Source organism: Sceloporus undulatus, chromosome 3 (assembly GCF_019175285.1).
Source record: "Sceloporus undulatus isolate JIND9_A2432 ecotype Alabama chromosome 3, SceUnd_v1.1, whole genome shotgun sequence".
NCBI lineage: Eukaryota > Metazoa > Chordata > Lepidosauria > Squamata > Phrynosomatidae > Sceloporus > Sceloporus undulatus.
The window spans coordinates 106,392,439-106,413,141 of NC_056524.1; the positions used below are offsets into that span (position 1 = coordinate 106,392,439).

General features: G+C 37.9%; 1 protein-coding gene across 1 annotated transcript in view; it reads left to right on the forward strand.

The window, feature by feature from the left end:
- Positions 1 to 20,703, forward strand: part of RASA3 (RAS p21 protein activator 3) — a 157,731-nt gene that overhangs the window by 107,384 nt on the left and 29,644 nt on the right. The window contains exons 6-9 of the mRNA XM_042459711.1: positions 8,873 to 8,953; positions 10,366 to 10,438; positions 19,585 to 19,664; positions 20,348 to 20,452. Coding sequence (XP_042315645.1) covers positions 8,873 to 8,953; positions 10,366 to 10,438; positions 19,585 to 19,664; positions 20,348 to 20,452 — 339 coding nt within the window. The remainder of the gene's footprint in view (positions 1 to 8,872; positions 8,954 to 10,365; positions 10,439 to 19,584; positions 19,665 to 20,347; positions 20,453 to 20,703) is intronic.

Below are 20,703 nucleotides of genomic sequence, written 5' to 3' on the forward strand. Positions count from 1 at the left end.
CTACTGGCCTGGAACTAGCATGCATCTATTTTTGTAGTAAACACAGTATATGGGACCCTTAGTATCTGCTGGGGTTTGCTTCCAGGATCCCCCATTGATACCAAAATCCATATTCAATGGTATGCTCAAGTCCCATTAAATACAATGGTGTAGTAAAATTTTGTTTCTTATATTAAATGGCAACATCAAGGTTTGCTTTTTAGAATTTATATTTTTGCAGTATTTTCAGTCCATAAAGAATCAGTGGATATGGAGGGCCAACTGTAATACCATCTTAATACACACCTATTACAGCATCAAAAACTTAAATTGGTCAAACAGAACTCCAAAAATCAGCACATCCTGTTACAAATTTACATTAAAATGTATTTTGAAATGCATGCTTTTAGGTTAAACATTTTTAGAAATATATATATATTATACAATATCCATAATGAATACTATGTATGTATTATGGGCTATATGAGATGTTTAACCCCTCAGAGTTAAGTTTTGTTGCAGAATCCACACACAACTAGACCCCCAGTGTACACATTTAACAGCATTGTGACCTGCATAGTTGTAATCATTGGCCTACATGCAATTGCTAGTCCCAACTAGCATAGACCCATGGAATCAATAGGAACCTGGTAAATCACAACTTATGTAAAATCAATTAATTTAGTGGGTTTACTGTACTTGTCATTCACAAGTGAATGTAGGCCAGTGTCTAAGCAATTTCAACTACTTAGCATATAGAAGGGATTTTTAAAGAGAAAAACAATACCTAGGATAAGGAATGTCCCACATCATCTCTTGGGTTTTTTGCCATTTCCACAGAGCTAAAATTCTTAAAAGATCTATGGGACACTGTGTCCTGTGCCCAGAGCTTGTAATTATGTGATTTAACCTTAATTCATTGCAAATTATTGTTGTTTATAACATCAAAGTATTATTTTAGAAATCATTATTTTATTCATTTTAAAAATGAAATTGACAGTTTGCTTTTCATGTTACTTTAACTTGTTAAATTTTGGAGGGAGATCGTGAGAGTTGGCCATTTTCATCCATTTTCAGTAGTTTCAGTTGATTTTTAAAATTCAATTTATTGGTCACTAACAGGTTACCAATCAATAATATAAAGTATTAATTCTATAAATCCCTCAAGAACCAAGTAATGTTAATGACTTCATTTTCAAATTAATGCCAAATATTAGCTTTAACACTAACATTTCCATGCTACCTCACCTTTTAATTTTCTACTAAGGCTGGTCCTACTTGCATAACTTCTGTTACCTAGCAGTGACAACTGTAAGTCTCAGTATCAGCCATCATGCTTCCATAATAAATCTGAAAATACAATAAATGTGACTAGTTTTGTAACACAGACTGCGTCCGCACTGCAGAAATATTCCGGTTTGACACCGCTTTAACTTCCAGGTCTCCATGCTATAGAATTCTGGGAATTGTAGTTTGTTGGGGCACCAGAGCTCTCTCACAGTGAAGGCTAAATGTCTCACAAAACTACAACTTCCCAGAATTTTATAGCATAGATCCATGGCATTTAAGGTGATGTCAAATTTGATTATTTCTACAGTGTGGGTGCAGCCTCTCTGATGAGCAAAAGGTACAGCAGGATCAACTGGTGATTTGCAGCAAATAAATAGATCAGCAAAAGTTTCCAACTCCAAATAGTGCAACAATAGTGACAACGAAACTGCTTTCCCTCTCCTAAATTATCCAACTTATACCAAGATAACGTGCTAGAAATCAAAAGTATATCTTTCTGTGAGCTCCAGTTCTGTAAGTGAAAACAAAATCACAAGCTTCCAATTCCTGTATTCTATGTCTACCCTCTTAAGCCATTACTTTATATCTGGCTCCCATTCATAGACTTAGAGTTGTAATTTAAAAAAATGACAGGAAGGTAGACCTCACCCACCTAAATCTGAATGTCTGCCTCTACAGTCAGTGGCATCACTATGGTTGCTATCACCTGGTGCTGTAATTCAGTGGTGTCACCCCCTGTTAGGGTGAAACCTAGTGCAGTGTACACACCCTGCACCACTTTGGTGACTCCTCTGTCCTGAGCTGAGTTAGATCCACCCCCAATCCTGAATTTCAGGAATCAAAACTGATGTCTTAGTGGGAAAGATTTTGTAAACAAATATTTAAATGATCATCTTCATCCTTCTGCTGAAGAACATAGCATTCATTGTACAACTATAAATAATTATTGTAGCTTGGAAAAGTTAATTTTGGACTGCAACCCTAGAATCAATCCCCCAGCCAGGTTCATGGGAGTTATACTTCAAAAAGAACTTTTCAGATCTCTGTGGTAGGACCTCTGCATTTTATTTGGTTCCTCACCAATGTACTTCTGAACTGCCTTTACTTTCTTAGGATTTCTGCAGAATGCCTGAGCAGCTTTACATCTCTTTGTGTCTGCAGGTTTCTCTGTCAGCAGGGGAGCCAAAACTGTGCCACTGGCATAACAGAAGCTGACCTGGACTGTGTGGAAAGAACACACATCCTATGGTTATGCCCCACTCCAGATTTGTAACTACGTACCTGGGAGTGAGACCCACTGAACTCAGTAGATTTATTACCTATAGGGTTGTACATTACACTGCTTTGTGATTTAACACTAACAGAGAGAGAAACCACACTATGGTTACCCTTCTGTTGTGATCCAAAGTTTCTTATGTTATCTTGCTGGTGCAGGAAGGAGTGGTACTTTGGCATCTCCTTGATCTGTCTTTTCATTCCTCCCCCATCTCTCTTTTCTTATTCCTTGTGTGCTCACACAAAAGAAGCATAGCAATTGCATTTGAACGCCACTCAATAACTGCAGTAAGAACCAGGAAGCACAGCATATAAGAAAGGACTCTTACATTAAAAACTCTGAAATACTGTATGGAGTGTAAAATGATTTCTTTAAACCACTCAAGCTTGTAGATAACTTTTTTTTTATTACTAGGGAATTGAGGGTAATTTATCTTTTTACAAGGTGTGAAAAATATTTTCTGTATCATGTTTATGGAACAATAATAGCTACTGTGTATTCATAATATTACTAGGAAGAATAGTAATTACTAGGCCATTACTAGGAAGAATAGGATTTTAAAAACAAACAAACAAACAAAATGGTGCCAACATAGCAACTAACTTGGGGCAGGAAACATCCGTTAATTTGTATTTTTATGGCTCCTTTGAGAAATGTTGGGATCATTGGTGAAGTCTTTTCCCCTCCTTTTCTCTCTTTAATGAAAACATTTGCTGTACAATTTTTGGCTCAGTCTCTAGTTACTAATTTCTGCATACAGTTATTTTAAGATTGTTGCCCTTGTAGCATTTCATGAGTGTTCAGTACAGTCAATAATTCTTAACAAACAGCATGTTAGATTGTATTCTTGGTTCCATATTACTGATACAGGAGGGGTCTGAGAACACCTATAGATTTCATAGCTGAAGTGACTACAGTGCACCATACTAGCTACACTATTTTAAAACACATTTTACATTTATGACACACACCCTAAGTGATCATAGAAAAGTGAACTGTCACATTATTGAACTTGATTATTAATTATTTTTCAAGAATCCTTAAAGAGGCAAAAATACAAAACATTTTATGAAACTTTTTTCCCCCCCAATAACACCATTTTTGAAGGATTTGTCAACAGTGGCCTTGGAAATTAATGAGTAGATTAAGCTACTAAAGTTTTCAATGTATTAAATAGTGGAAGCAAACATTGACGGGTTTGAAATGGAACAACACTTCTTTTCCATTTTGAAGATATTGTTGTTGTGTGTTGTCGCAATGTGAAAAAGAAAGTACGAAAGAACTAGCTGAGTGTTTGCCAATGCAGTTTGTGGGAGTCATACACTGTGTCTGGTCTACAGCTTGCAAAACTTACTTTTTGGATTACAACTCCCAGAATCTCGCAGCCAGCAGGCCAGCAGCCATGCTGGCAGGTGGATTCTAGAAGCCGTAATCCAAAAAAGAAAAAATGTAACATTTCCAAGCTCTATCTACCTCTCTTCTTTCCTCTGTTCTATCACCTCTGACTCCTCAGTTGTTGTGGCAGCTTTCATCATTGCCTGTCAGGTGGAGTATCCATCTTTGATGGGGATAGGTTGGTAAGCAAGCCACTTCTAGACATTCTCTCCCGTTCTTGTGAAATAAATTTTGCTTCTCTTTCTAGGATATTTCAGAATTAGAGGATGGAACTTTGGTATTTTAATAATACTTCTGTTTAGCAGTGTACAAACGAATCCTAATTTCTTCTAATAAGAAGTTTCAAGATACACCAAATTTAAAAAAACCCCAACCATATTAAAATCAGAATTGTTTTCAGTGGCATTCTAAATTCCATGAAATTGAAAATTCTTCAGTAATTAGGCATTTTGATGCATATGCAAAGCTCACTTTGTTAAAATAATCTGTACACAGTAATCTGTGAGAAACCTTAATACCTGTGCACTCATACCTGTCTTGGCAACTGTAGGAGGCATGCGTAAACTTTTTATATTAACAAACTCCTGGTTCACTTTACCTCATAGAAGAGCATGTCAGCTTTGTCTGTGTTTTTGAACTGGCATTTCAGTGATTTAATTGCAAAGTTACTATGCGCACAAAGACAGTGTTCCAGTAGTATTACTGTAGTTGGCCTTCCGTATTGAAAGATTCAACTATACCCTGATTTGAAAATATTCCGAAAGTTAAAAAATTTGAAAATCCAAAGAGCAAACCTTGATTTTGCCATTTTATATAAGCAACACAGATTTGGGTATTCTTGAGAAGTCCTGGAACTAAACCCCAGCAAATACCAAGGGCCTACTGTAATTCATTTCAGTTATCCTTCTTATAAAATAGTGCATCACAGTCAAACAATGATATATTACTTCCTCCAAAGAGTTTATGAGGGGGGACTGCAGCATTGTAATGTTCTGTTGATTTTTTTTTTAGTGAAGTCTGTGTACCAATCATTGGTGGAAGGATCACTCTTCATGTTTTCTCTTTTCATCTGAACCACAAATATAGAGTGTTGATCACTATTTGTTTGCTTTCTAGAAAATCTTTGGAATGTTCAAATGTGTAAATATTTAGACTGTAGAAAAAACTTCAAAGTGAATGTTAAGTAAAGTTCAATTAAAATTCTGTAGTAAGCATAATATTATATATTTCCAAAATGTGAAGCTTAGTTTGCCATGGTTAAAAAGAGAAGGGAATATATTAGAATGGGTATGATGCTTGCTTTTCCCCCACTCTTGTGTGTGTGTGTGTGTGTGTGTGTGTGTGTGTGTGTGTGTGTTTCTCCAGGAGACACTTAACATATGAGTCATCTCTTTGCTTTTCAGAAGACCAAGACCAAAGTTAAACGAGATCTTATATTAAATGCTTAGCATACAGGAAAAATATTATTTTTTTTCTTTTTATTCCTTACAAGTAAATGCATGGGGTCTGCTCTAGATTAGGTGCACCACATGCAAATAGAAAGGTTTAACCCCCTGCAAGACTTGCCCCTTCTATACACCCTCATTGCATTGGCATTCCAAGTCTTTCTCCAGATGTTGAAGTTTCCTGTGAGTTTGCAGGGAAGTAAGCCACTGACAGCAAAATATGTCTATTATTGCCATTTTATTTATTAAGGATAGTATTTGTGTGCTGCCTTTCAATAACAACGAAAGTTCCCAAGGAGTACACACAATGAAATTGGCAATAATTAAAACAGTCTAAACATTTACACATGTTTCCTCATTAGTTTCATCTACACATTTCCCTGAGACTTGTAAGTTCCATTGTGGAAACAGTATCTGAATTTCCTGACTCTGTGAACCAAGGACAGGGAATACGTAGCCCTCCAGATGTTATTGAACTGCAGGTCCCATAAGTCTCAGTGAACACAAGCAGTAGCCAGGAATTATAGGAAGCCCTGTGAAGCTCTTGACTGTGAAAACCCACTCCCCCAAGCTTCTTGTTGCTGTTATTGCCAGGCATAACAAGATATTAGCATCCAAGGAAGGCAAGGATGTCTCATCATCCAAGGAAGGCATAACAGTGACTCCTGAAGATAACTACACGCACCCAAAGCCCATTTTGCTGTTAAAATTAGACATACAAACAGAGATATATACTGTACATAGAGCATCCTATTTCTATATTATTAAGACCACTCTTTGACACCATTGCTTTTAGTGTGGCACTCAACATACCTATTAATTAGTACTTCTTCCCTCTTATAACATTTATTCTGTTTCCAAAGTCCAGCTGCTAAATCCCAGATAGAGTAGAGTAGCAATTGAACTGATTGCTGAAATGTAAAACCAACATTTAGATATATTCTAATGATTCAGTGTTTCTACTCTAGTTGGGATTTGCACTTGGATTTAAGCCTATGTTTTTAGCCAAACATTTGTTTGAATAAAACCAACAGGGTCTTTGGTGGATTGTTTTTTGACAGAGAGGTGGGGTAAAAATAAAGTTGTTGTTGTTGTTGTTGTTGTTGTTGTTACAGTATATCTGTAAAGATGTATACTATTTCAAACTTAAAACTAGATGGGAATGAGGCTATACAGGGGACTTGGCTGCATATTTGAAATTTTCTTGATTTGAGAGCTTCATGGGAGATACAAACTATTTCTTGATTTTAATTCATCTTTCATGTGGAAGGAGAAAAAAAAATCAGCACAGTTTTTTGTAGATTTTTCAGGCAATGTGGCCATGTTCTAGAAGAGTTTATTCCTGATATTTCACCAGCAGATGTGGCTGGCATCTTCAGAGAATGCTGACATGAAAGTGAGTGGGATGTATATACACTATGTGACCTTTGGTTGGAAGGGAGTGACTTACATGTTAATCTGTATGTTGGTCTTCGTTGAATGGCAAGGCCTCAGGGTATCTATTTAATTAGTGATCCATTGTCTGCTGGGAAATCCCCTGAACCTGCTATTTCAAAACATTGAAATGCTGGACCATTCCAACAACAGGATGCACAGTAAAGCCATTGAAATCCACAAACACCTGGACAACTTCAACAGGAAAGAAGAAACCCTTAAAGTAAACAAGGCTTGGATACCAGTCCTCAAAAGCATAAAATCAAAACTGAAAACATGCAAATGAACACCACCCAGGGTGAGGGGATTTCCCAGCACACAATGGATCACTAATGAAATAGACACCCTGGGTCCTTCCCATTCAACACAGACCAACACAGAGATTGACATGTAAATCACTGCCTTCCAACCAAAGGTCACACAGTGTACCCCACTCTCTTCCATGCCAGCATTCTCTGAAGATGCCAGCCACAGATGCTGGCAAACTGTCAGGAAGAAACTCCTCTAGAATGCAGCTACATAGCTTGAAAAATCCACAAAAAACTATGGATGCTGGTCGTGAAAGCCTTCAACTTCAAAAATCAGCATAGTTGGGTGGGATGTAAATTAAATTCTAGATTCACATAGCTGTCAGGCAAGAATTAGCTCATAGTTTGCCCATCTTGGGCTTAACAGTCATAGTTTGCCTTCTTTCACTTAGGGTCAAACTAGATGTGACGCTAATTACATGAGAATTTACAGGCTTACGCATGAATATATATCCATCTGGCTGTTTTGGCACATAGTTCCCCTTTAGCTTTGTTTCCACATGCTTGATTATCCACTTTCTTTTTTCCCCCTTACTGCATAGTCACATCCCATGTCTACAGATTTTGCTTTACTGAGATTATAAAGATTGTTTCGTAGCAAATCAGATTGGTCTCCGTGGTTATTAAATCTTGAACATGATCCTCATCTTGATTCTTAAAGAATAAGCCCTATGCTTTAACATAAATGTTAACAGAACTTAATTTTAATCTGATAATTGCTATCATTCAAAGCCTACTTGAAGGAAATTAACAACAATAAGTATGGTCAGCAAAATGGAAATCATAAGAAAAGTGGAAGCTGGATGCATTTGGAAGCTTTCAAGTAATCTCTAGAAGGTTCAAAAAGTTTTTATTTACATATGCAAGACTTCCCAAACCAGAATCCCATTCAGACTACACGATTATAGCACTATTCTTCCACTTTACATTCAGCCCTCCCCATTTGTGGCTTTGACTTTTGCGGATTTGATTATTCATGAATTTGATTAATATGTGCTCTCTAGGGATCTCTAGTTCCTCCAGCACAATTCTGTGGGCCATGTCTGCCAGAAGTCATGCCGGATGACTTGGAGATTCGTAGAGAGGTGTTCTCTCAAGTAAAAAAAAAGTGTTGTTTTTTATTTGCGGGTTTCCCACTTTCATGTGGGTCCTGTGGTCCTAATCCCAGCAGATGTGGAGGGTCCACTGTAAATGCCCTGGTTCCATCCTATGGAATCCTGAAGTTTTGTGCTTGGTGAGACATTGGAGCACTCTAGCTAGGTTTTCTAAATGCCTAAACTCCTAATCCCAGGATTCCATAAGACAAAACCATGGCAGCAAAAGTGGAATCATAACACTATAATTCTGTAATTTGAACAGGCCCTCTGGATGTGTCATTTCACATATGCATATTGTTTGCTTTGAACAAAACGCTTCCTGGAACATGTTACACTGCTCTTTCTTTTTGGGTGTAGGAATCTAACAGTATTCTTTCCATGCTATTTCTGCCTCCAGTACCAAATTATCTGTTAAAGAAGGAAATCCTAGCAACACATCTACTTCATTAACAGAGGTATACCTATATTGGCTCTGGCATTTATTTTGAAAAAGAGTTTTAAAGCCCCCAAAGCGACAGATTCCATAGGAAGAAAATGTTGACAGCTTTTCTTGTGAAACCTTGAAGTAAAAGAAAGATTTTGAAGTGTGTATTTGTGTTGCATCTTGTAAGTATTATCATAAGTAATTTCCCTTCACCCTTTATTCAGAGTTCTAGAATGCCAAGGACTTCCAATTGTGAATGGACAGTGTGATCCTTATGCAACGGTTACCTTAGCAGGACCATACAGGTTAGTAATCATTCACTTTTCCAGAATTTTTAAAAAGTGATGTTTAAAAATAAGTATTAAGAAAGGCAAATGTATATACCAAAAGTAAAGCAAGAACTTAACACAGGGGTGGGAAAAGTATGGCCTGCAGGCTGCGTGTGCTCCCTAGTACTGGTTTTGCAACCTCCAGGGACAAAGTAAATTTGCTTTTTTTTCCAAAAATGTTTTCTGTTCCAGAATTTTGCAAGTTGCACTTTCTATGGGATGTGGAGGGCTTCTCCACCCTGTTTGGAGCACCCCTGAGTCCTCGTAGAGATTAAAAACAATTTTTGAAAAATTGTGCATTTGTTCTCAAATGATAGAAAATGTCTACTAAGAGACATTTCCACACATTCCGCAGCCTCCATGAACCACTTTAGGTCCAGGAAAGGCCTTTTTTGAAGCCTAAAACATGGTGAAAATGCCTCCATGCCCCCTAGAGGCATGTGGGGAAGACTTTTTTTTGGCAGGAGCAGGTACAGCCCTCCAAGTTCACCTGGAAGGCTATGATTGTGGCCCTGTAACCTTCCACCATTGCCCATTCTTGCTTTAAGATATAACAAAGTATTCTTTCCACTTGACTTTGTTCTCCATCACTTAGGAAGAGAGTGTGTCATTGGTAAATCCTGCCAAAGCAAGACATAGTTCAACGTTTTCCCGTTCTTCTTTCTCTCTGTGTGCAGTGACATTGAGAATGAGTTGTGAATTTATCTACTTCCTCTCTTAGTTTACTCACCAAGAAAGTGAAGAAATCAGGAGATCCCATGGTCACTTGAATACAGGATTTCTCTCTCAATTTCCGTACTTTGAACATTGATGGTGGTGGTCCATGCCTTGAAGCTTCCCTTACTAAGTCACAAACATTAGCATGTTTTCAGTGACAGATTAAAAGTATATATTTTTCCCCACCAGGGATTTTGATGAATAGCAAATGGTGTTGATTGCCCATAGTTTCCACTTCCACTCTCACCCTCCTGTTTGTTCTTACTTCTAGCCTGACATATTTCTATTTTTAGGAATATATTGTGGATGTTTATGGCTATTTACTGCTCTGATATGATCTTATGGTTTTCTTTTTGGAAGATCCTTGTTGTGACTGCTAGGCAAGGCAAAACAGCATATGTAAATGAAACATGACTCTTTTTGGCTCACTTACACGTGGGGTATACTGCTTTGGACATTGCCTTTGTTTACATGCATTGGGTAAAGTAGATAAGACCAGAACAAATCTGATCCTAATCTCACTATGCAGGAGGCTGAGTTAAGTGCAACACCCAAATAGGTCCAGGGCTTATTTGTTTGAAGAATAAGTGAAGGAGTAAGCTTTATAAGTGCAAAACAACTAGATATACTTGGTGTAATTTTCTCCTGTTGCATCCTTTTGCCCTCTACAGATCAGAAGCCAAAAAGACAAAAGTTAAGAAGAAGACAAACAATCCACAGTTTGATGAAGTGTTTTATTTTGAGGTTGGTATTTCAAAAGAATGGGTGATAAAATGCAGTGCTATGATAACTCTTTAGAAAGTCTTCAAGCTAGACCCTGCTCACTAGATATCTACTGAGACCAAAACATCTTGTTTTTCCTGAGGCACAGAGGAGTCGTGCTTTTCTGTGTAGTTTTTCCTCAGCCTAGTATGGTCCTTCTGAACCTGTCTTTCAGTCTTTGACCCTGTTCTGATATGTGAGTGATTTCTAGACTGTGGTTTTTATAGCTGCTCCACCCTCTCCTTTTTGGTCAATAGTGGGAGAGTTGTTTCACAGGAAATGTAAAAAGCTTTAAAAGCAATAGCAGCAACCAGCCATTCAAAACGGAAGGTATTGGTTGCTTGCCAGAATGCTGAAACACAAAAGCTCTCTCTTTGCTTATATAGAAAGCACTTCCATCCCATTGAAAATGGCTAGGACTTTGCGTAACAGGACTTTTAAAAAATAGTGAATGAAGGTAAAGCAAAGCCTAGGATCATTCACAACTTTGCTATTCCCATACTTTCCCCCTTTTTTTAGTTTTGGTAATTAGATGCAAACTATGAACAGAACTGTAATCCAAACACTGCACCAAGTTCATGAGAATCAGGGTTTTGCTTTTGTGTGTGTGTGTGTGCCCTGAAAAAGCCATGTTTGAAAGAGCTTGTTTATTATGATGTTTAAGTAAATCCTCACATAGAATCTACTATATACAGAGTTGCTATGTACTGAATTGCACCAACAATATAGCCCTGTTCCTTACTAATCTGACCAGAGGTTGAAAAGTTACTTTTTTAAAGTAACTGATTGGGTAACTTGTTGTAACTCACACAACCAAATTCCCCCTGTAATTCATTACTGTAACCATTACACTGACAGAAAACCTTACTACATTTTTAGATTATTTTTATGTGGGGACAGACCTCCTTTCTGGTGCCACAACAAACTACAGTTTCCAGAATTCCATAGCATTGAGCCAGGGCAGATAAAGTGGTGTCAAATAGATTATTTCTGCAGTACGAACGCACCCAAGCACACATATAGACTTCCCCCCAACACTGACCTTTGTCATTTAAAATGGAATGCAGTGGTCCAAAGAGGTAGAGTCTTTCTCTGTTAAGGAAGGGATGCTCTCTCAAATCTGCTCTAGAAACAAGGAAGGGATCAAGAGGTTATCTAGTTCCTACTTGATATCTTCAGATTGGAAACAGAAAAGGCATAATCTGTACCTGGTATAAACAAGCTGAAATTGATATATTGCAATAATAGTGGCAGTACTAACAGTGATATGTAGCATTTGCAAAGTTTGCTGTTGCATGCCTTCAATTCATTTCTGACATGGATATCCTAAGGAAAACCTATCATGGGGTTTTCTGGGGCAAAGAGTGTGTGAGTCACCCATAGTCACTCAGTGGATTGCCATGGCTGAGCAGAAAATCAAACCCTGGTCTCCAGAGTCCGACACTCAAACCACTACACCACGCTGGTTCTTATTTGCAAAGTACTTTGAGATATTAAATATAATGTGCATAATGTGCATAGAGCCAGCATGGAGACCAGATTTTGATTCCCAGCTGAGTCATGAAACCCACTGGGTGATCTTTGGGCAAGTCACACAATCTCAGCCTCAGGAGAAGGCAATGGCAAACCTCCTCTGGACAAATCCAGTCAATACCCCATGATAGGTTTGCCTTAGGGGCACCATAAATCAGAAACGATTTGAAGGCACACAACAACATCAAATGCATATGTTATCTAAGCAGTCTTAACAATCACTTTGTAAGATAGGCTGGTATTATTCCTGTGTTGCAGATAGACAGGGACTGTGGTTGATTGGATTAGTTGCATAAGGCCACCAGGTAATTTCATGGTTGAAGTGCTACTTTTATTGTGAGTTTCCTGACTCACAGATAGCTCTAAACAGCAAAGATGGTAGTGGACTCATGCTAATTTAGAATAGAAAAACAGCTGGCTCAGCATATTGCTATTCTGGAAGTAATTTTCTTCTTACAGAGCTTGCTAGTGTTAACCCCTCCACAAAAATTTCAGTAGGCTAATTAGCTACTGTTTTTCCATTCAAGTTTTTCCATTCAAGTAAAAGCTTTTCTCTTTCAAATCCTGCAGCGTATTTTGTCATTTCATCTAAGTGTACATCGAAGCATGTTATCATGATTGGAAGTTAATGAAAGTTTTTTGATATACCCAGAATCCAACTTCATTATGAAATTCTTCCAGGATTCTTGCCTGTTCCTGAAATGGGATGTTAAGCTCTATTGCTGCCTAATAGCCCAATTTTCTATCTTTTATTTAAAAAGCCAGAATTATGGGAAGATGTATTACACCTAGAATCTAAAAACTTACAGTGGCCTAAAGGAAGTCTTGGAGGGCTGCATGATCCTAGTTGTTTCTGACTTATGGGAACCTTAAGGCAATCCTATTACAGGGTTTTCTTGGAAAGATTTCGTCAGTGGAGGGTTTTCTGTTACCTTCTTCTGAGCCTGACTGACTTGCCCTAGGTCATAAGTGGGTTTCCATGTCAAATAGAGATTCGAACTCTGGTTTCCTAGTCTAGGCTATACTACCCTGTTACTACTCATCAGTTTTTGCCTTGTAAGTTGCTACAAAATCAATGAATCGTGGAAAATCATAAAGTTAATATTGCAATAAAATAACCCACACTAAATATACTTTACCAATTGCAAATAAAAATTAATCAAATAAGAAAGAGAGAGGGAAACATAGTTCAGCCAGGACTTTTAGTGTTTGTTTTACTGCACTATAAACATAACCAGCACCAGCAGCCAGAACACCTGGAGTTTTGAGGGGGAAGCATAGCTGAGGAGGAAGATTTACCATCCTTGGCATTGGCTTCTCAAAATTTCCCTCTTGCTGCTGCCAACCAGCCTTCTTTGGAAGAAAGATGAGACACTGTGAAACATCTAGCGTGCTGAAAATACCTTGTCCACAAGATATCTGAACAGTATTTCTGCTAGGTTACTGTGCCCCTTTCAAATGCACCTAGGAAAGAGCCTTACGATAGCTTTTTGTTTGTCTTCTGTTAGTTTTGATTTTACTTTGTGTTTGCTATATACAAAATCTTGATTATTTCACGGTAATACTGAATTTAGGCTATGTCTGCTGAATTGCCTTATGTAAGTGTGTTTTTTATCAGGTTGTTTCAAGAGTTTTTTGTTCCTAAAATATGGTGTTGAATTTCAATAATATGTTGATTCTTTTTATGAGTCACTTTGGACAAAGTCTATGCATAAATCAATCTAACAGTTCAGTCCTATACCATAATATTTTGTTAGCACTTACTCTCATTGGGTTCATTGTGAATAAGATGTAGCCTGACTATGGTCTAATCTGAGTTGCAGGAATAGTGCAGTTTGACACTGTTTTAATTGCCATGGCTCAGTGCTATGGAATTCTGTGAACTGTAGTTTTGTGAGATATTTAGCCTTTTCTGACAGAGAGCTCTGGTGCTGCCACAAACTACAAATCCCAGTATTCTATAGCACTAAGCCATGGCAGTTAAAGCAGTGTCAACGTGCATTATTTCTGCAGTGCAGATTAGACCTAAGATGATGATGATGATGATGATGATGATGATGATGATGATGATGATGATGATAAATAAAGCACTGGGGCACTTTCACACCACAGTTATAATGTTGTGATTCCATTTTATCTGCTATGGTTCCATCCTATGGAATCCTGGATATTGTACTTACATAAGGTATTATTCTCAGCCAGAGAGATCTAGTGCCTCACCAGACTACAAATCCCAGGACTCATCGGGTTCAACATGAATAAGATGTAGCCTGACTATATAGGATGTTGCCATGGAAGTTAAGGTGGAACCAAGAGCCAACATGGCATACTGGTTTGAGTGTCACTATCATTTTGACTACCACTTTGGAGAGCAGGGTTTGATTCCCAGCTCAGCCATAAAAGCATCTGGGTGACCTTGGGCAAGTCACATGCTCTCAGCCTCAGGCAAAGCCCCTCTGAAAAAACATGCCAAGAAAACCCTTGATAGGTTCATTTTAGGGTCTCCATAAGTCAGAAAGCACACAACAATAATAAACAATAATAAAAGTCCTATAATTGTGTAGAGTGAAAAAAAAAACCTTGTTGCCTTTTATCTTGACATCTTGTAACTAGAATTGGGGAATACTAGAGGTAACAGGGAGGTTGGTACTCAGACTAAGGGACAGCACTTAAGGATAGACAATCTTATGGACTGGCCTAAGAAATTGTCTCTGGAAATAATGTACTCAAAATGAAATTAATTCTGTGAATAGCAGTGAAAAAATTCTACAAAACAATGCAATATATGTAGAACAACATGGCCTATTGAGTTACTGTTCTCTTTGGCCCCATGGTGTATCTCAGTTAAATGCATAATCCAGTTTGACAACACTTTAACTGCCATGTCTCGATGCTGTGAAAACTCTGGCAATTGTAGTTTTGTGAGACATTTAACACTCTGGTGCTGCAACAAACTACAATTCTGAGAACTCCATAGCATTTAGCCATGGCAGTTAAAGTGATGTCAAGATGCTTTATTTCTGCAGTGCTGATGTTTCCAGTGTTGCAAGTTCCCATTATTTTTTTTCAGTTGCTGGCAATGCCTTTTAACTGTATATTTGTTTGGCTTTATATCTGCAACTTTATATTTTTAATCTCCCTTTTATGTTCAGTTGGTCTGCTGCTATTTGAAAATGAAAATGAAAAATAAAGTATAATAATGTTATTTTTAATCGGAAAAAATTATTTCTGACCCTAGAAACAACTTATATGCACAACAGGGAGGAGCCTTTAAATATGTTCACAACCTGATCAGAATAACCGTTTACTTTTGGTTGTGGTTACTCACTGCTGGGTGGGGTACCCTAATGGTCGTTTCTGTATCCTAGGTTCATTAGAAATGGAAACCTCAGAGCTTTTGTTGTTGCCACTGAGCTATGAGAAAGATTTGTAGATAACCTCATATTTAAAATAGCTTCCTCCTATGCTTTGTACATGCAGCTGCCAGTGAAGTTTTTGAAAAGCATTATGAAGTGTGCTTTGCTCAAACGTTCAGAAGACAGCAAGGAGAGATAGTATCTTTGTGCCTGTTTAGAAATTCAAAACCAGCTTCACGGGCATTTAATACTGTCAAAGAGAGACAAATAAGGTATCAAGGTAAACTGCAGAACACATAGATTTGCAGACAGAAATATTGATTTTGCCAATTAATTACCTCAGATAAGATAAATTTGGCCAAAGGGAGAGGTAAACAAAGATAAATGTAGGTTGCAGTCTTGAAATCTCCCTAGTGACCGGCTTTAACTTTTCTACCTTCAGTTGGTTGAAATGGCCCTTCACAGACACTGGCTTAACTGTTGAGAAGTTATAGAATGATTGCAAATATTCTCACCACTCCAGTGTTTAAAAATCTATCAAACATCTATGAATTTCAAAGATCAGTTGCCTGGACACTATTTGCTACTTTTCTTTTGTTTTTTTTTTCCTCTCACAGGGGCTCATCGTGGGCTCATAATATATTATGGTTGATGTTTGTCTTGTTTTATATTAGTCACTCTGGCTATATTAAATAGTAAGAATTTCTGGAATTTATCAGACAATGGAAATTGGAAGTATAATCCAATGGCAATCCAAACGCAATCATGGGGTTTAACATTATTGCGTGATAGACTGACTACCACACACAATTTCTGGCAATGGGAAGTCAGTCCAAACACAATCATGGGGTTTCACATTATTGCGTGACAGACCACCACAGGCAATTTTGGGCATGGCAAGCTATTTTCGGGCAATGGAAATCAGTTCAAACGCAATTCGAATTCACATAAATTCGCTGAACTAGCGAACTTCTGTTTTGTATTTTACTTTCTTATGCTTTTGGTTTAATGTGTTCTTTCTACCCTGCTCCCTTCACATGCCACAGATTTCCAGAAGCCCAGAATTAGACCTCTTGAAAACACATTTCTTTTGATATAATACAGAAGAGAATGGAATGATAGCTTGGAACACAATATTGTGTAACTAAGGAAGGTTCGCATGGAGCTAAATCTGTTCTATTTTTGACCATTGTAGATCTCCAGGAATTCCTTTCCACCTAGCTAACTAAACTAACTGGTTAGGTAGTGACAACTCTCAGATACACGATGATGCAAAGTTTTGGTGGATCTAGTCGCCATTTTCAGTCTCCTGGACCTTGCCATGGGGAATTTGGGGAAATCACTTTTTTGTTTATGAAAATCAAGGTGAGGGAAAAGCATGGTGTGTGTGTAACTTTTGCAAAGAAGAGAACTGAACGTTCTAGAAAGTTATCTCAAAATAAAGAGTGTATTCTTCATGCACCATGTTTTAATGTGCAAATGTGCACATGTGTTTTTTGTTGTTGATGTTTATTTGTTTGCTTGCTTGTTTGTTTGCTGCTGGGAGGCAGTGACATCAGGAGCTACAAAAATAGCAGGGGGTAGGGTGAACACAGCCCTTGGCCCATGCAAAACCCACACCAATATGTAGCATACTTGCTATGTGATCCTAATATAGTTAGAATGGCACTGTCAGCCACACACTGAAGAGGAAAAACATCAGCAGATTTCAGAGGGCACTAAAATTTTATTTAGGAAAAATAATCTGCAATGATATTCTATACACACACACACACTTACTTGGCAAAAAGAAAAAACAGTAATCCATTGAGAACTGGATTACTGAATGCTCATGGATGGAAAACACAGAAAAATGGAGTGAGAGGATTGAATAGTTTCTTGGAAGACAGCAGGGAGCCAGCTAACCAGCCATGAACAAGAACATTATACACTGCAAGGCTCTATTGCAGGCTCCACTTGTTATTCTTGAGCATTAAAAGTCACTTCAGACTGTTTTGCTCAGTGACTGATGTGTGTGACATAAGAACAGTCTATGCTACCATAACGAACTGGGTTGGCAAGTATTAACAATAAGAGAGAGAGAGAGAGAACATTTTCTGGTGGGTTGGATTTTAGCTTTGCAAGTTCTTTGTTTCCCTTTCTAAATAAAAATTGTTCTGGAGTTTTTAATCCCTCCTTTTTTTTCTTTTTTTTTTACAAATTTACATGATCAATTTCTTTGTCTTTTAAGTCTCTGTCAGAGAGGAGACAGTAACGTATCTCTTAGGCCTGTTACAGACTGCCAAAATAAAGCTGCTTCGGATCTCTTTGGAGGTATGCTATTTAAATGATGCATGCATCCTAAGAATCTGGAAGCTGCACCAAAAGCTGCACTCTGGTGCTTAGAACTGGCGTGTGGCTTTGGCGCGACCTCCGGACTCTTAGGACCCATGCATCATTTAAATAGCATACCACCAAAGAGACCCGAAGCAGCTTTATTTTGGCAGTCTGTAACAGGTCTTAGTAAGTGAATAGCTGCTGATCTAAGCAAATATAAACCCTCAGCAGGCGTTCAGAATAATTGTATAATATCATATATCAAAAGAAAGTAGAGTACCTTAGCAACCCTGCCATCCTGGTTTCCATTAGCTTCTGATAATCTTTTGAAGGGGAGACACTTCTCTGTGGGTGGTTTCCATTTGATTTTCAAACCTGATTGAAATTAAATGAAGAGTCTGGATGGATGGAGAAAAGTGGTGCTTTCTGAACTAGTGGTTCTACCACCTTCCCACTTCTTGTGTGTTTATTTTACTAGGATTTAGAATACATGAATAGGGCAACACAATAAACTTGTTTTCTAAATCAGATTGTGAGTGGTTTCCTCTTAAAACTCAAAGAGAAAACCACTCACAATCTGATTTAGAAAACAAGTAAGTGTGTGATAAGAAAATATTGACTCTGTTTCAGGTTTTGTGGAAACCATTATAAAAAGTTTCTAGAGCTAAGACTGCATACTGATATCTCCATACTACTGTATACTTATCACACCTCCTACTATATTTTCAGTAGAATATTGATTAGCCAGTTTCTAACTACATACTATAGCTTAACCCAGAAATTAGAAATACATAATATGTTTCTTGTAAAGAGCTACTTTGCCAACTATTCCACCGCTTCACACACACACACACACACACACACACACACACACACACACACCAGTAACAGGCTAGAATGATGTTACCTCTTCACTTGTAATGGCCAGAGCTATAATTCCCTTCTTTTTAGTAGGTACTGACTCAGTCTCAGCAATAGGAAGGAGAGGATGAAGGGTCACATGAGTAAGTGGCTACCTCTGTGACCTTTTGGAGGGGGGGTCTTGCGCAGCTATCAAGGAGTTTACAATAAGGAGAGGAGAAGACACATTTAACAAGAGTTGCATTAAAGACTGTTGTTAGTTGGATTTTTTAAAAAAACAACTTTAAAAGTTACTCTGCATTGTCTGCCTTCTTCCATTCTGCCCCAAAGGAAAGAGTCTGCTACCAGAAAGACAGTGAGGCAGTATGAATGCTTGAAAGGGCTGTGTATATGTGTGTGCTGCCTTGGCACACTGGCTGCTCCAAACAGCAGCATGGGGCATGCACTTGGACTGGCTGGGCTGACTTGTAAGAGTTTGGATGAGGAAGAGTTTCTATGCATGACTCAGGTCGGTTCATGTATGAGAGTTAGGAAAAAGAAGAGGAATTGGGTGAATAACTGTCCACCCAAAGCATCTCTGTGAAATTCATGTGGCAACCATATGTTCTGTGATGTTGTGCCTTGCAAGAGTGAGGGGTCCAGTCAGTGATCAGATATGGGGGAACTGAGAGTTCATTTTCCTGTATTTTTTCAGCGGCATTATGGTAACAGTAATATTCTAGTAATGAGTAATCCACAGATAGTTTCTGGACTGAAGTAACAGTATCAAACTGGGTGTCTGGTGAATAACACAAATAATTACTTTTAAAAAATAATATTCCAAGCTCTGGATTAAAATGGAACTGGGCATGTCTCCTTTACTGGATGCATCCTTATATATTTATTTAGAAATGTATTATCTGAAAGCTTTTGAGTATAGTGAAATGTGATATCCTGGCTTTATACCTGTGAAACCAGTGCACTGTGTAATCTCATTGAGCTTCCCTATATATAGTGACAGTTTAATGAGATTCTTGTTAAGTAATAAGATTTTACTCTCTTAAATATTGTCATCTCTGCTAGGTTACCAGACCTTGTAGCTATAACAAAAAATCCCATTTTGATATTGAAGACGCTGATGAAGTTGACAAGATGGAAATCAGGTAAATGTGTTTTATACACATACACAAATGCTAAGTAACCCTGTAGTTAAAATGTACTATTTGTGAAAAGAAAATAAGGGTTATCCATGATCTGCACCCAGCCATTGACATCCTTTGTAACCTTGAAAAGTCATGTGTTCTTTGTTCCTATTTATTATCTGTCAAGGAAAGAAAGCATATATCCTGAAAGGAAGAGGGAAAAGCAGAACATATTTACTTTTGTCCCTGCTAGCTTATTTTCTGGGCTTTGTCACTGAATCATTTTCAGTGAGGAAGAACCTGTACACATCCAAAGATACAGCTACATTTTAAAGGTATTAAAAGCCCAGAGAATGGTTTAAAGTTTGGCAAATGCCAGAGTCCCAGAAGGCCCAACAAAGCCAGTGCCAGCACCTCTATAAATGAGTGAATGTTTATAGGGTCCAGTCCTTCAACTGGAGAAATCTGGGCAAAATTGGATGCAGCAGCTGCCCTTCTTAGGCTTCCCCTTCCCATTGCTTGTGGGCAGATGAAACATACTTCAGATGTGGCACTCAGAATGAAGTAATGGTGCAGTTATAGTGCAGGAGACATTTAAGAGAGTCCTGGATTCGAATCTCACAGTGAAGAATTGGTAGGATGGTGGACATCATCCTCACATAATAGGTGGCAGTGGTGGCTCACTCACTTCCATTGTGTTGCAGAGTCGATCTTTGGAATGCAAGCAACTTGAAGTTTGGAGATGAATTTCTAGGAGAACTAAGGCTACCTCTGAAATGCCTCCGGCAATCCAGTTCTTATGAAGCATGGTATTTAATTTTTTTAAAAAAATCTTACTTTTTAATATGAAAACCATTTTTGTTTCTTTTATATTTAATAATTTTATTTAATAATTATTTTATTAATCTTCTTGTTTTACAAACGTCCTGCCAGCTATCTAATATCAGCATAAAATCTTTTCCAGTTGTTTCACAAGAGTATATCTATTTCTCTCAAAACCTGCAAATGTAGAATTGGATAAGAAAGGCCATGCATGTATGTAGCATGAGATGTGGTATGT